Below are 17,479 nucleotides of genomic sequence, written 5' to 3'. Positions count from 1 at the left end.
CACTTCACTTACTACTGACCCCCGAACTCGCTTCACTTACTACTGACCCCTGAACTCACTTCACTTACTACTGACCCCTGAACTCACTTCACTTACTACTGACCCCTGAACTCGCTTCACTTGCTACTGACCTCTGAACTCGCTTCACTTACTACTGACCTCTGAACTCGCTTCACTTACTACTGACCCCTGAACTCGCTTCACTTACTACTGACCTCTGAACTCTCTTCACTTACTACTGACCCCTGAACTCACTTCACTTACTACTGACCTCTGAACTCGCTTTACTTACTACTGACCTCTGAACTTGATTCACTTACTACTGACCTCTGAACTTGCTTCACTTACTACTGACCCCTGAACTCACTTCACTTACTACTGACCCCTGAACTCGCTTCACTTACTACTGACCTCTGAACTCGCTTTACTTACTACTGACCTCTGAACTCGCTTCACTTACTACTGACCTCTGAACTCGCTTCACTTACTACTGACCTCTGAACTCGCTTCACTTACTACTGACCCCTGAACTCGCTTCACTTATTACTGACCCCTGAACTCGCTTCACTTACTACTGACCCCTGAACTCGCTTCACTTACTACTGACCTCTGAACTCGCTTTACTTACTACTGACCCCTGAACTCACTTCACTTACTACTGACCTCTGAACTCACTTCACTTACTACTGCCCTCTGAACTCGCTTTACTTACTACTGACCCCTGAACTCACTTCACTTACTACTGACCCCTGAACTCTCTTCACTTACTACTGACCCCTGAACTCGCTTCACTTACTACTGACCCCTGAACTCGCTTCACTTACTACTGACCTCTGAACTCGCTTCACTTATTACTAACCCCTGAACTCGCTTCACTTACTACTGACCCCTGAACTCACTTCACTTACTACTGACCCCTGAACTCACTTCACTTACTACTGACCCCTGAACTCACTTCACTTACTACAGACCTCTGAACTCACTTCACTTACTACTGACCTCTGAACTCACTTCACTTACTACTGACCTTTGAACTCGCTTCACTTACTACTGACCCCTGAACTCTCTTCACTTACTACTGACCCCTGAACTCACTTCACTTACTACAGACCTCTGAACTCACTTCACTTACTACTGACCTCTGAACTCACTTCACTTACTACTGACCTTTGAACTCGCTTCACTTACTACTGACCCCTGAACTCTCTTCACTTACTACTGACCCCTGAACTCACTTCACTTACTACTGACCTCTGAACTCTCTTCACTTACTACTGACCCCTGAACTCTCTTCACTTACTACTGACCCCTGAACTCACTTCACTTACTACTGACCTCTGAACTCTCTTCACTTACTACTGACCCCTGAACTCACTTCACTTACTACAGACCTCTGAACTCACTTCACTTACTACTGACCCCTGAACTCTCTTCACTTACTACTGACCCCTGAACTCTCTTCACTTACTACTGACCCCTGCCTCAATGTTTGTTTTTCTGGGGCAGGAGGGCCCAACTTATGATCTTACACACAGGCCCACTGCTTTCACAAAATACCCTGAAGACAATGTTGGACTCCATGGACTAGTAGTTTCAGAACTAGTGTTAGGGATATAAAATGTGATTTTTGCCCCTCTTCCTGGTCAGGCCCCCCGGGTACTCTGGCTGGGAGTAGACATGATGATGATGATGATGAGAGTTGTGTTCTGTAGAAGGTTCCAGTCATCACATATAATGAGACAGATTAGTAGTGACGTCACACATCCTGTGAACAGAGGGCTCTGACTTCTCCCCCCACGTGTCACCATGAGTCAGGGGCGGGGTGGGGAATCCTTCCGATGATGTCATGGCTGAGGAAGGTATTGGGTGGTCCCCTCTACTCCCTGCTGACGTTCCGTGGCTCAGCGCTAATCACTGACTGGACTCTGAAGGAACCCGGCCAGTGTGCGCGCCGCTCTCCGCTCTATTCTCTCCATACCAAGGCGCGCTCCCGAGGTGTCCCTGCGCGCCCCGCACCACGCCCAGCCCGTACCCCGCCCCTCCCCCTGAACCCAGAGCCGGGTCCGTTAGAGAGAGCCGTTCGTTCCTCCGTCCGTCCGCCCGGTGTGCGCAGCCATGTTCAGCTGGGTCAGTAAAGACGCCCGCAGGAAAAAGGAGCCCGAACTCTTCCAGACGGTGGCCGGAGGGCTCTGCAAACTCTACCAGCAGAAGCTATTCCCCCTGGAGGACACTTACCGCTTCCATGACTTTCACTCACCGGCCCTGGAGGATGCCGACTTCCATAACAAGCCCATGGTGCTTCTGGTGGGCCAATATAGTACGGGGAAGACCACCTTCATCCGACACCTCATGGAGCAAGACTTCCCCGGTATGAGGATCGGCCCCGAGCCCACCACAGACTCCTTCATCGCCGTCATGCACGGCCCCGTGGAGGGGGTCTTACCCGGGAACGCGCTTGTGGTGGACCCCAAGAAACCCTTCAGGAAGCTCAGCGCCTTCGGGAACGCCTTCCTCAACAGGTCAGTGTGGGGGGACTACAAGTCCTGGACTACCTCAGGGACTACAGGTCCCAGCATTCCCCATCACTGAGGCATTACAGGTCCCAGCACTCCCCTATCTGAGGGACTACAGGTCCCAGCATTCTCCATATCAGGGTCTACAGGTCCCAGCATTCCCCATCACTAAGGGACTACAGGTCCCAGCATTCCCCATCACTGAGGGACTACAGGTCCCAGCATTCCCCCATCGGAGGCACTACAGGTCCCAGCATTCCCCCATCGGAGGCACTAAAGGTCCCAGCATTCCCCCACGTCTGAGGCACTACAGGTCCCAGCATTCCCCCATCTGAGGCACTACAGGTCCCGGCATTCCCCCATCTGAGGCACTACAGGTCTCGGCATTCCCCCATCTGAGGCACTACAGGTCTCGGCATTCCCCCCTGTCTGAGGCACTACAGGTCTCGGCGTTCCCCCTGTCTAACCTCCACAAGAGGGGGGAGTGTCAGAAATCTCTTCTAACCATGGTCCTTGTCTGAGTGCAGACTTCCTCCTAGGTTCTGATTTGTACCTTTTGTATAACTGGGGTTTTTCATTAGAGAGGTCCCTGCCTGACCTCACACAATGAAGGAGACCTCTCAGGTATCCATATGAATGCCTCACAGACCATCACATTGAAGAATTACTGCAAGTCACAAACCTCCATCTGATTAATATCGGTGAGTGTTCAAACAATTTTGACAATGACAAGTTGATCGGCTGTGGCAGAATTGTATAATTTCTGACTGATCAGATGAATATCTGTGTGTCAGACAGCCAATCGTAACACAGATTGATGAAATAATATTTTTTCATAGATCATTTCTAATTGGTCATGTTTTCAATTTGATACCGTATGCGTTTGATTATTTAATCAATGATGAATCACTTGTTTGGCATCACTCATGCTTGGATTGATCACATCTCAGTACATGGCAGCCAACTTTAGGATAGGTTATGTATGTAGTGCAACTTGATGAGATTTAGACACGACTTTTATGTCTTGCTGTCCTTGTGTTTTTTGTGTACTGAGGCTGTGAGAGTATTCCAGTCCTCAAAGTATATGCGGGCAATCTGCAGCCAGGATCTATCTCCCTTGACCTGGTCCGTGCTGTCAAATCTATGGCTGCTGATGAATCTCCCTAATGGACACAGGCAGTAACACAAGCTGACAAGAATTCCAATCCCTTTCCACTCTATCCAACATTTAAAATATAAATCACCTTTAGTGACACTTGAAGACTGCGTTGTTTGGGGAATGGAGTGAAATCTAAGTTATCTTGCCATCTTATGCTGGGAACACTGCTGCACGTTCTTCACTCTGCCTGCTTGACTGCAGTCCTAGGATAATGATTTAAAGTGATTGTGAAGGATCGTTTTTTTTTTTTGTTTTTTTTCTTCTTACAATAACAAACATGTCATACTTACCCCTGAGTGGCCCCCAAACATCCTCTTCTGGGGTTCCCCAGCAGCTATCGCAGCTCCTCCCCCTCATCAGATAACCCCCTAGGAGAAGCGTTCTCCCGAGGGGGTTACCTTACAGGCACGCTCCCGAGTCCAGCATTTTGCCTCCACAGACACGAATGCTGGACTCAGCAGCGGGAGCCAATGGCTGCTATCAATCTATCCAATGAAGCTGGTACCCCGTGGAGAGAGGGACAGCGCATCCCCGTCGAAGAGATGAAGGGGCTCAGGTAAGTAAAACGGAGGGGCTGGTGACTGCCAGATGTTTCACCTTAAAGTGGTACTAACGGATTGTTTTTTTAAATAACAAACATATCATACTTGCCTCCACTGTGCTGCTCGTTTTGCACAGAGTGGCCCCGAACATCCATTTCTGCGGCCCGCATTAGATAACCCCCTTGGAGAAGCGCTCTCCCCAGGACGCTGCCTTGCGGGCGCGCTTCCGAATCCAGCATTCGGTGTCAATAGAGGCCGAATGCAGGACTCAGCCCTGGCATCATTGGGTTTGATTGACAGCAGCGGGAGCCAATGGCTGCGCTGCTATCAATCTATCCAATCAAGAGCTGGGAGCCCATTGAGAGGGGGACGGCGGGTACGCACCGCCGGAAATTCGGACCTCAGGTAAGTAAAAGGGGGGGAGGGGGGGGGTTTCTAGGGGGGCGGCGACTGCAAGGTGTTTTTACAACCCTTGGAAGTAGTTGTCCTAATAAAAGTCAAATATGGGATTTACCCAGCACAAGAAACCATGGAGGAAAGTTCCCCTTTAAGGTATTAGGACTTGCCTTAGTTTGGCTTCTAATCTATTTGTGGACAGGTTTGGTTTAGGTGTAGCAACTTCTATTGGGCAATCAGGTTCCATCTTCAGCAGAGTGAATGTTTACTAGTTGCTATGGTTATATTATTTAAAGGGGAAGTACAACCAAAACTCATTTGGCTATCTTTCTCCTTTGGATCACAGGAGTGCAGTTATTATTATTCAGGATTTATATAGTGACAACAGTTTACGCAGCGCTTTACAATATAAAAGGGAGACAATACAGTTATAATAAAATACAAGAGGATTAAGAGGGCCCTGCTCAGAAGAGCTTACAATCTAATAGGGTGGGGCAGGTGGTACAAAAGGTTGTAACTGTGGGGAATGAGCTGTTGGAACTGGTAGGAGATTAGTTGGAGACGTGATAGGCTTTCCTGAAGAGATGAGTTTTCAGGGATCGCCTGAAGGTAGCAAGAGTAGGGGATAGCCGGATAGATGGAGGTAGCGAGTTCCAGAGGATGGGAGAGGCTCTGGAGAAATCCTGGAGACGAGCATGGGAAGAGGAGATGAGAGAGCTTGAAAGTAGGAGGTCTTGAGAAGAGTGGAGAGGATGATTTGGGTGATATTTGGAGACAAGATTAGTTATGTAGCTCGGGGCAGAGTTGTGAATGGCTTTGTATGTTGTGGTTAGTATTTTGAATTTAATTCGCTGGGTGATTGGGAGCCAGTGTAGGGATTGGAGTAGAGGGTTGGCAGACACTGAGCGGTTGGTAAGGTGGATAAGTCTGGCAGCAGCATTCATGATAGACTGAAGAGGGGATAGCCTATGGAGAGGTAAGCCAATGAGAAGGGAGTTGCAATAGTCAAGGCGAGAGATAACAAGGGAGCGAATGAGGAGCTTGGTGGTTTCATTTGTTAAAAAGGGGCGAATTTTAGAGATGTTACGGAGGTGAATTCTACAAACTTTTGACAACGATTGGATTTGAGGCTGAAATGACAAGTCAGAGTCTAGGATTACACCTAGTACCCTGGCGTGAGGGGAGGGACTGATGGTTGCATTGTTGATTTTGATGGAAAAGTCGTGGAGGGGGGCACGGGCGGGGGGGGAATATTTATAGCTCAGTTTTAGAGAGATTTAGTTTAAGGAAGTGGTGCGACATCCAAGCTGATATGTCAGTTAGTAAGTTAGTAATGCGAGAGGAGACTGAAGGAGTGAGGTGAGGAGTAGACCGATAGATTTCGGTGTCATCAGCGTATAGGTGGTATTGGAAGTTGTGGGCGGTTATTAAGTGACCGAGGGAGGAGGTGTAGATAGAGAAGAGAAGGGGTCCAAGAACTGAGCCTTGGGGGACCCCCACAGAAAGGGGCAATGGAGAGGAGGAGACAGAGTTGTAGGTGACACTGAAGGCGCGCTGTAATAAATAGGCAGAGAACCAGGATACAGCAGAATCTCGGAGGCCAAGGGAATGTAGTTTATTGAGAAGGAGCGGGTGGTCAGTGGGTGGGTGGGCAGTTTGTTCTACACTCCTGTGATCCGTTTTCAGCAGGCTGTAGCCCACTTTCAGAGACGATTCAGGCTCGGGCAAGATCGTGACAATGAAGTCGGGATCCGCCCACATGCCTGAACAGGCCACTGAGAGCCTGAGCCAACCATTCCTGCCCCTTCCAGAGTCCAGCACTCCAGTGAGTGAGGAGGGGCAGAGCAGAGAGCCAATGACTGACAGTCACCGGCTCTCTGCTAAGGGAGCTGTGAGAACTAAGCAATCAGCGATGTTCGATTGCTCGGTTCTCAGTGTTAGAGGCTCCAGGGGACAGATTCAGCATTGGACCAATGCTGCATCCACCTTTTTTGAAAGCCTAACTTTAGCTTTGCTATCACTTTAAATAGGCCCAATTGAACGCTTACTAATACATGAGGCCGCTGTGAGCATTGTGTAAACTGTATGACATCAAGCATACTATACTCAGCAGTGATAAAGGGACCACCCTGCATATTCCTGGAACAATATAGAGTTGGGCAGACTGCTGTGAGCGGTGCTCAGTCAAGGCAGTGACGCTTCATCTGGGTATGCAGAAATACTGAATATTGTACTTGTAATAGTTCCTCTGCAATCACTGAGATTGGGTAGGTCTCCTCACCATTTATAAGATCGACCTGTCTGTGGCATTCTATAAAATATATACAGTGTTGTGGGGTTTTAGTATTGTAATTCTGCAGCAGCTGGAGGGACACATGTTGAGCCATTGTCGGTAATGTCAGCAGCTGACTTTGTGAATATATAATTCAAGCATTCATTTCACAGATAACCATTAACTTCCTATTAGTGGCAATTCTTGGCTGTTTCTTGACACACTGTATACAATGTGTGCAATGATTTAACTGTAAGGGACATCATTCAGGCCAGTGAAGTGAGCACTTGCCCTGTGTAAACACAGATCACACATAAAGATTTCCCAGCTATTTAACAAAAGTTCTCCACAGGGGACTCTGTGTACAGTCACTCTTAGCTGTTGGTGATGTGCAATGCTATGAGGATCAGCTCAAGATGAAGGGCATGTAGCTATTCAGTAGAAGGCAGGCTTTAAAGTGGTTCTAATTAAAAAAAACAAACCTGTCATACTTACCTGGTCTGTGCAATGGCTTTGCATAGGGCAGCCCCCTTCCCCTAAATGGCTGCAGCACCGATACCAGCTGTAGCTGTCCCCCACTGGCTCTACCCTGAGAATTAAGTGATCAAATGCCGCTGATCGCTCAGGTCTCCCCCTCTTCTATGAGCAGAGAGCTGTGACTGTCAGTCTCCAGCTCTCTGCCCTGCTCTGCACCTCCAGCACTCACTGGAGTGCTGAACTGTGGCGGGAGGCAGGTGGGGCTGGCTTAGGCTCTTAATGGCCCTCTGTCAGCTAAAAGTGTGTCACCGGGATGCAGAACAAACTGCACTCCTGTGATCCATAGAAGTATGGCCCAAAAAGCTTTGGCTGTACTTCTCCTTTTAAGGCCCCATCCACACCTAAGCATTTTGTAGCTCGAAGCTACAAAATGCTGAACCTGGAAAATCCCATTGCTTTAAATGATGCCTATTCACACCTAGGCACTTGGATGCCTGTCGCTTACAAAGAGCTTCTTTTTAAGCAGATTTGGTTATTTTGGGCCGCGTAGATTTCAGTGGGAGCTCCTGGAAATTGCGCAAAAATGTGTGATCCTGTCCTATAGATGCTCTTATATGGCACATTACTCCTAAAAGCGGAGTTCCACCCAAAAGTGGAACTTCCACTTTAAGCATTCCTCACCCCCCTACATGCCATGTTTGGCATGTCATTTTTTTTTTTTTTTTTGGGTGGGAGGTGGGGAGTGGGTGCCTGGTTTTGATTAGGACTTCCTGTCCCACTTCCTGCTTCCGAGTACAGGCCGCCTAGGCAACTCCGCCTCTCCCCCTAGGCATCCCCTCCCTCTCGGCAATCTTCTGGGGCACGTCGCAGGTCCCAGAAGATTGCCTGTCCAATCGGAGAGCGCAACTCGTGCCGTGCGCGCCTGGCTGTGAAGCCACAAGCTGTCAGGGCCGGGTGCCCACAGTTTCAATGGAGGCGCCTCGGAGAGGTGGGGGAGAGGAGCAAGGCTGGACCGTGGGACAGGTAAGTGGCTGTTTCTTAAAAGTCAGCAGCTAAACTTTTTGTAGCTGCTGACTTTTAATAAACAAAAAAAAAAAAGCCTGGAATTCTGCTTTAAACACAAAAAAAATGTGCAAACACAATAAAGCTAAACACTGGGCCATTGCAGAGAGCAGGTGAATTATGACATGTTTGTTATTTGAAAAAAAAAAGTCTTAATATCACTTTAACTGCTTTAAAGAAATCTTTTTCTATTTGCCCGGAATATCACTAGAAGAACCGTTATTTATTTTTATTTTTTATTTTTTTGGAACATTGATGCTTATTGCTTTGCCTATTCATTTTTATTGGGCAGTCTGTCAAAAACTTCCCTATTTTGTCTGTGTTTGAACTATTTGTATTATCATTGCTTGTCCAGCTGAAGGATGTTATTTTATCGTTCAAACCTGTCTTCAGGATATCCTTACATGAATAAAGCAGGAACTGTATGGACACATTTTTCAGTGTGTAAAAAAAAAAAAAAAAAAAAAAAAAAAAAAAATTTTTTTGAGGGGAAGTGTATGTCATTCTTTTTAAACTATTGCTTACTCAGGTTTTTTTTAATACAGCCCCATTGTGCAAAACGGCCATGTACAAGAATGAAGAATTGTAGTTAAAAACAAAGTGAATGGGCACACTCCTAATCCATGATATTGGATAACACACACTCATATCCTCTGACAGCCACAGCATTCCCTGAGTTACCGCTATAACCGCACCCTCTTGGTGTGGTTTTTGTTTTTTCACAAGCCATTTATCCCAACTTTTCTCACTTCAAAAGCCAGGGAGCGTTTAGTTAGTGCGCACAATAAACCTGTGATCAAGGCCTTGGCAAATGCATGACAAGGGGATCTACTTTCTGTAACGCATATTATGTCTTTTCTTCTTGCTAATGTGGACTCTAATATAGTGAATGGGGGAAAAAAAGGAGGCACATCAACCCATGAAGTTCTTCTTGCTGACTCTTTATAAACCTTGCAAAAATGTTTACCCAGCTGCTATATTGTGTTTATATATATATATATATATATATATATATATATATATATATAATGCAACTGTAATTGTCATCAGTTACTTTATTTGGTTTGTTCTCTTTCTGTGGCTGTGTCGTAAGCATGTTTACTGGAAAAAAAGCAGTTATTGCTGATATACAAAGATAGATTCCATGTATAAAAGAAGCTAAAGTATAGTTTCCCTGTTCTTGTTTTGCTGACTGTACCCACAGATTAGACAGTCTGAAGTATTTTGAGAAAGCATAATTTGGGGATCTCCAGCATTGCTATCACACTGTGTTCTGTTCTGAGTCATGGGATTTTTTTTTTCTGGGAATGCCCTTAAATTCTTTACAATGTGTACTTGAAGGAGCTATTGTTTGTGGAATATAGAACCAGCGGTAAGCTGGACTTAAAGTGTTTAACACAGGAAAAAAAAAAAAAAAAAGATATCCTGGTCCCTTAAAGCAGATTAAACAGCAGAGTGCTTGTCCTATGTAATCTGCTCCCCTCTAAACTGTAAATAAATGTGGCTGAACCTGCCACTTCCTGTATCCCCCTCTCTCTGTACTCACCACGAAAATCTGGGCTACTGAGCCCTGACCACCATGGTCAGCGTATGTCCTGTCATCCGCAGCCCTGCTATCAGCTCTCTTCTATCTTCCCCTCACCCCCTCCTCCCTGCCTGTCGGCTCAGTGTTTGTCTCCTCACCCCCAAAATCCCCGCCACTATTTCTACAAATAAAATTGTATATATAAACAATACAAGTAAACATACACTACAAACAGCGCTATTGTTGAGAAAAAAAATATATATATAAATATCATGCGGCCAACTACGCACAAAAGTGATTACACAGAGAGGTACAGAGTCTGTGAGGTGATCAGGAAAATGTCCATAAGTGATAATACAGCTGAATCGCAGTGTGCACCTTCCACCGGTCAGTAGGATTTCACCCTGTGTTGACACTCTCTCCCTAGGGGGTCAAACTCACCAGAACTGCAAGTTAAATAAGCCTCCAAGAGAAGAAGATCTCCTAATCACATCTCTCTCAGCACCACTCCAGGGGGTTCAGGGGGGGGTCACAAATATTACAATGGCAGCTGGTGTTGCTACACAACAGCTTCTTTTTTTTGGGCAAAGTCCCACATCAGTACTTCTGGCTTTGGAGGTCTTGCTGCTAATACAGTGACATTGTTTTTTTGGGGCAGCAAAAGCCAGAAGTACTGATGTGGGACTTTGCCCAAAAAAAAGAAGCTGTTGTGTACCAACACCAGCTGCCATTGTAATATTTGTGACCCCCCCCTGAACCCCCTGGAGTGGTGCTGAGAGAGATGTGATTAGGAGATCTTCTTCTCTTGGAGGCTTATTTAACTTGCAGTTCTGGTGAGTTTGACCCCCTAGGGGGAGAGTGTCAACACAGGGTGAAATCCTACTGACCGGTGGAAGGTGCACACTGCGATTCAGCTGTATTATCACTTATGGACATTTTCCTGATCACCTCACAGACTCTGTACCTCTCTGTGTAATCACTTTTGTGCGTAGTTGGCCGCATGATATTTATATATATATTTTTTTTTTTTTGCTCAACAATAGCGCTGTTTGTAGTGTATGTTTACTTGTATTGTTTATATATATATACTATTATTTTGCAATTTTATGATCTTTAAAACGGCTGCTGTCTCTTTGGTCACTCAGTGTAGAAACTGAGTGTTTTTACCTCCCTCATTCTCTAGTTCTGCTCTCTTAACTTTGGACGCTGACCTATCCTTCTGGCGCTGAGTGGTGTGCTGCAGGCCCGAGCAGACCTCTTCCTTGTTTACCAAAATTGTATATATGGTCACTGCCAGCCCCTTTTATTATAGTTAGGCATAGCACACCGTATAAATCTTTTATAAAAACGAGGCTTGTAAATACCGTTTTTAGTGCGATCTTCAGGCCTCGTGACTCTTGACCGGTTTCCAGGGCTACTGCAGGAGAGGCTGAGCGACCATGTGACCTCACCGGCTGACGTCAGAGGGAGATCTCGGCCCCTCCTGCAGAAGCCATGTATCGGAGGTATACAGCGGCCGCGAGTCATGTGACCGGCCTGAAGATGGCTCTAAATCAGTATTTACAAGCCTCGTTTTTATAAAAGATTTATACAGTGTGCTATGCCTAACTATAATAGAGGGTCTGGCAGTGACCATATATACAATTTTATTTGTAGAAATAGTGGCGGGGATTGGGTGGCCATAGACATTAGACTAGAGCAGGGATATGCAGTTAGCGGACCTCCAGCTGTTGTAAAACTACAAGTTCCATCATGCCCCTGCCTCTGGGTGTCATGCTTGTGGCTGTCAGTCTTGCTATGCCTCATGGGACTTGTAGTTCTGCAACAGCTGGAGGTCCACTAATTGCATATCCCTGGACTAGAGTATGGTGAGATGTCTGCACATCACAGCTTTTATTACTAACAGGAACCCAAGTGTTCCCTTTGTCCCAGTGGAGAGGGACAGGTGTGCTCCCTACAGACATTCCAGAGTCGGTTTATCTTGGGGGAATGGTAACCATCATACAAGACTGTCTGAGGTTTCCAGACTGAGCATTTTAACCACAGGTGACATACACAGTAGTTGGTCATTGAGCATGCAAGTTTTTATATACAGAAGGAGCTGAGCGAGTAGAACCTTATTGGTGCTGGTCTATTGTGTGCTTCCAGCAGTGATCACAGCAGGTAATCACTGGCAGGATGGACAGCCACGGATAGCTGCGGCTATCGCCGAACTGTCATTGAAGTTTACGTGACTTGGTGGCAGTAGCTATCGGCTCAAATGTGGATGAAACATTTGCAGGAATTTGTAGATTCCAGCTTCTTCCATTTGCTCCGGTGCAACTTTTCTGTGCAAATGTAGCTTTGAAATGTCACGTACGTTAAATGTCTGAAACAATAAATACAACACCCCTCTCCCGACTTAAATTTCTATTGTAGTAATTTAATTCAAATCATCCTCTTGTAAAAACAGACTGCTGTTCCTGTTCATAGATAAAACTGGGGGCAGTTGCAATATGCCTTATCTGCTTACAGTGGCATCTTAAAATCTGTTATTTTCTTTTGCTGAATGTTGTGAAAATGGAAGGTTGGAACATACATTTGCTTTTGAAAAAGTATGACTTGTTTCTTCCACATTACCCTATGCATTGGCCTCTACATTTCCCTTGCCCTCAGATGATTTTCCTTTGCTGCTCCCACCCTAGAGAAACATGTGTGAATCACCAGTAGGGACCAGGGCCAATAATGACTGTTTTAGCACACCCTATCTTGAAGACCAAATTGCAGCTATTTCTTTTCAAAGAATATATTGATTTTCTTTAAATTGAACCCTGCAGTACACAGCACCTAAATGCTATATTGTAGCATCCCCTTCTATATTGCAAGTTGTTAAAAAAAAAACAAAAAAAAAAAAACAATCCGGCCTACATGCATGATCCTGGGAAAGGATCCTTGGCTTTTTCAGTATCCTGTCCTGTGTTAATTACGTTAATGCATTGCCTTAATGCATTCTATTCTGCTGCAGGATGCCCCTCGACCCTCTCTTATTCTTACCTGAGCCAGATCCAGTAACGTGTACTGTCGCTGCTCATTGGGCAGATTGATGGCAGCGTAAGCCACTGTCAATCAACTCTAGTGACGAGGGGGCAGGGGCTGAGTGATTGTGTGTGTGTGTGTGTAGGTTTCCTATTGGGGACACCAGCAAGGGAGGAGGAGCCAGAAGCTCCACTGGGGGACTCGAGCAGAGGATGATTTGGGCCTCTCTGCAATTCTATTGCACAGGGCAGGTAAGTATAGACATGTTTGTTGTTTTTAAAAAAACAAAAAAAAAATGCCTTTACGACCACTTTAAAAAGGTTCATTTTTATTTATTTTAAATAACAAACATGTCATACTTACCACCTTTTGTGCGAGGGTTTTGCAGAGTGGCCCTGATCCTCCTCTTCTGGGGTCCCTTAGCGGCACTCCTGGCTGCTCCTCCTCGAGTGCCCCCACGGAGAGTCGCATTTCATGGGGGCGCTCGTGCGGGCGCCAGTGTTAATTTTGGCAGCAAATTTCGATTTAGTTTTTCGTCTTAGGACTAAAATGCCATTTTAGTTTTTAGTCCCATTTTAGTCATATTTTAGTCAACTAAGATCTCCAGTACATTTTAGTCAACTAAAATTGAATGTGCACAATACACAGCCCCCCCAAAATACACAGCCCCCCCCCTGCACTGTTTCCTGGGACAGCACTGCCAGCATACTCTAAAGTTAAGAATAAATCACTGCCAGCCCTTTCTCATACACAGCTCCCAGAGGGAGGAAGATTGAGGTCTTTTCTCCCACAGTTTGCAGCAGTCACCTCAAGTCCATTCATCCTGGACCCAGTGACCAATGGGTACAGGCTGGAATTTTCTTGCCAGCCACCAGAGCGATTATTGGTCACCTTCCCTCCCCAAGATCGGGTAAAAGCGAGGGCCCTGGGTCCCCAAATTGGAGACTTGTTAGATCAAAAGGTCCTGATTCCGGTTCCCCGGTTGGATCAGGGCAAGGGATTTTACTCCCATATATTTGTCATCAGAAAGCTGTCAAGAAAATATCAGCTTATCCTGAACCTCCGGTCTCTAAAACGTTTGATCAGGTACAAGCACTTTCGTATGGAGACGGTGTCTCAATCAAAAGCCTGCTTTACCCAAACTGCTTCATGGCCCCTTTGGATTTGAGGGATGCCTATCTGCACATCCCTATCCTTCCAGCTTTCCACAGATTCTTGAGACTAGTGGTCAAGATGGGAACAAAGATTCAGCACTTTCAATTTCAAGCCCTCCCCTTCGGTCTGTCCTCAGCCCCACGCACCTTTTTAACAAAGGTGTTGGGGCAGGCGCTGGCTCCGCTAAGGTTAAAGGCGATAACCATTATCCCTTATCTGGATGACCTCCTAGTGGTGGCGGAGTCATACCAAAAGTTATTAACGGTTCTCCAGACTGTACAGGACTTCCTTCCATCTCTAGGCTGGTTAAAAAACAAAGAGAAGTTCCTTAATTCCGGCCCAGAAAGTGACATATCTGGGGTACGAATTTTGCTTAGTAGACCAAAAAAAGTTTTTCTCCCCAGGAAAGGGTCTCAAAAATTATGCGAACAATGTCAGCCTTACAGACCAATCAGTCGATCTCACTGAGCGTGGTTTCAAGAGCAGTGGGTCTGATAACCTCTTGCTTTCCCACAGTGCCGCGGGCAAGATTTCATCAACGCCCATTACAGCTGTTTCTACTAAGGAACTGGGATGGAGATGCAAGTTCCCTGGAATCAAGGCTCTTGTTACCCTGCAGGGTAAAAAGAAGCTTGTGGAGGACACACCTGCACCTAAGAGGTCTACCATGGTCCATTCCTATATCCCAGAGGATCACAATGGATGCGAGTTCCTGGGGATGGGGAGCCCACGTCAGCAACACAATGGCACAGGGAGAATAGTCCTCAAGGGAAGCAAGAGCTTTATCGAATCAGAGAAAGCTTCTAGCGGTTCAGAGAGCCTTGCAAGCGTTTCAGACGGAAATCAGGGGTCACAATCTCCAGATTCTATTCGACAATATTACTACGGTTGCGTACCTCAACAAACAGGGAGGTACGAAGAGTCGGATACTTCAATCTGTCGCCCAGGCGATTTTTTCATAAGCAGAAGGGAATCTAGCCTCAGTTACAGCAATGCACCTGAAGGGGACACAAAACTATCTGGCAAATTATCTCAGCCGCTACCGGGTATGTCGCGACATACGTCCCGAAATCTTTGCTGGTTTCACCGACAGATGGGGATGTCCCGAAGCAGACCTGTTCGCAGAACAATCGCAAGACCGAGAAGTTCTTTTCTTTGAACCCAGCGGATCGATCATTAGGGATTGATGCTCTGGCGAATCTGTGGCCATTCAGCCTCTGTTACACCTTCCCGCCCATCAGGCTAATTCCGGACGTTTCTTCTAGAAGAAACAGATCTTAACAAAATAGCCCCTTTCTGACCCAAGAGGCCATGGTTTTCCCTGTTACAGACTCTGGTCTCGGAGCCTCCACTGAATCTTCCAAAGAGAGAAGACTTATTATTGCAGGGTCCAGTGTCGCACCCACAGGTGGTTTCCTTAAGCTTGACGGCCTTGTATCTGAAGAAAAGTTACTAGGCGCCCCCAGGGGTTCTCTGACAAAGTAGTCAAGACCCTGGTAAATTGCAGAAAACCAGTCACTAGAGCCATATATTCCAAGGTTTGGAAGAAATTTAACTTGTGGTTATCTGAAAATCAAAGATTAAGACAAAGGTCTTTCAGTTAGTGCCTTAGAGGTACAGGCGGCAGCTATCAATGTTTTTCTCCAATTTTCTCTCTTAGAAAATCCCACTATAGCTAGATTCTTCAAATTCATTTCTAGGTCCAGGCCAGTAGTGGTTAGAAGTTGTCCAACCTGGGACCTGTCTCTGGTGCTTCAAACTCTGGTAGAATTCCCTTTTGAGCCCCTAGAGGATATTTCAGTTAAGTTACTTACCTTAACTATTTTTCTTGTGGCAATTACCTCAGCTCGTAGGGTAAGTGAGTTACAGGCCCTATCAGTGAGGGAGCCTTTCCTCACAATTTTTGAGGGTCGGGTTGTTTTGAAAACTGATCCAGGATTTCTGCCTAAAGTGGCCTCAGGACATTGTACTGCCAAACTTTTGTAGTTCGCCAAAGGGCGACCAAGGAATAAAATTTTACTTTTTTAGACATGAGAAGAATTCTTCTCGTCTGCCTTGAGGTCACCAAGACCTTTAGAATAACGGACGCCTTGTTTGTCCGCTCTTCGGGAGCACACAAGGGAAAGAATGCATCTAAAGCCTCCTTGGCTAGATGGATAAAGCAAGTGTAGCAATAACTCTCGGTGGAGCTGCTGGTTTAAGCGGGCTTGTTACCTTCACTCTCCTTCCCTCTGTTTCACCGGCACCGGGTCTAGGGTTCCGTTGAGTTTACCTCCGGACGATACAAGCACCAACGCTTGAGTACGTTTTCAATGCTTTATTGAACAATTAACGAAGGAAGTAGCAGGAAAGAGGCAGAAGGGAAACTGCAGGGAAAGCTCAAATACCTTTCTGTAGGTTCTTGACAAATGTCCTTTAGAGTTGAGTATCACAATAGAATATGTTCCCCTCGTGGGACACACTCTTTGCTCGCCTGGATAGGCCTCTCTCACTTGCCTAGCAGCCAGTATGTAGCACGAACAAAAGTCTCTGCCACAGACTTGTTTGGGATGAACCCGTACGATCCTCTGCCACAGGATGTATTGGTTTTGTGGTGAATGTCAGTCACAGTGCTTGAACCTTTAAGCCAAACCCGGCAACACTATGCTGTGAAGTTATTTTAGGATACGTCCTCCAACCGAGTCACCAGGCCCCTCTCCAGACCAGCATTCTGCGTGATCCTTCCATGACGGGTCCTCCCCCGGGATCTCCTCGGTTGTCCAGCTTCTTCACTCTGGATAGACAGCTCAGGACCATTCCTCGGCTGCTGTGGTAGGCCCCAGACAAGCTTCTGGGCCCACCCATGCGCCGCAGCGGCACGGGCCTCCGGATCGGAGGACCACGAGGTAGCACTCTAAGGCATACCTGTCGGCCAGGAGGGCCAGCAGGTGGCTGTAAAACGAACCCCAAAATATGGCGTCTGTCCCATAAATACCCTCTTCCAGAATGCAACTCGGAGGACCACCTCCACCGAGTCGTCTCCGGTACAGAGCTTTTAAATAACTTGGATAGACAAAGAAGAGAGACAGTGGAAAGACATTATAAGACATACATCTACAAAACATTATGTTCACGTCCGTAAACAAAACCATCCTATGACTGTACATAACCTCACTATCTATCTAGCTGAAAAGCCTCCCAGCTTGATAGGAGATCCAATAGTTCCTGAAAAGGAAAACGTATTAAACACACACATATACACTGTACAATTTCAGGAGCAAAGTCTCATTTTAAAAAAAATGAGCCTCTCTTTCCATCATCTAGTATCAAAAAGAATCTTAAGGAACCATCCCTGTATAATAAAATGTTTTTCAAATGAAAGAA

At 46.2% G+C, this 17,479-nt stretch overlaps 1 protein-coding gene across 1 annotated transcript in view; it reads left to right on the top strand.

The window, feature by feature from the left end:
* Window positions 1-1,840: 1,840 nt before the first annotated feature.
* The window catches only part of EHD1 (EH domain containing 1), a 69,259-nt gene continuing 53,620 nt past the window's right edge, over window positions 1,841-17,479 (top strand). Inside the window, exon 1 of the mRNA XM_073604868.1 lies at window positions 1,841-2,519. Within this exon, the coding sequence (XP_073460969.1) occupies window positions 2,116-2,519 (404 nt within the window). The 5' untranslated portion in view covers window positions 1,841-2,115. The remainder of the gene's footprint in view (window positions 2,520-17,479) is intronic.

This window comes from Aquarana catesbeiana, linkage group LG11, assembly GCF_042186555.1.
Source record: "Aquarana catesbeiana isolate 2022-GZ linkage group LG11, ASM4218655v1, whole genome shotgun sequence".
Taxonomy (NCBI): Eukaryota; Metazoa; Chordata; class Amphibia; order Anura; family Ranidae; genus Aquarana; species Aquarana catesbeiana.
This window is presented reverse-complemented; position numbering and strand designations above follow the sequence as displayed.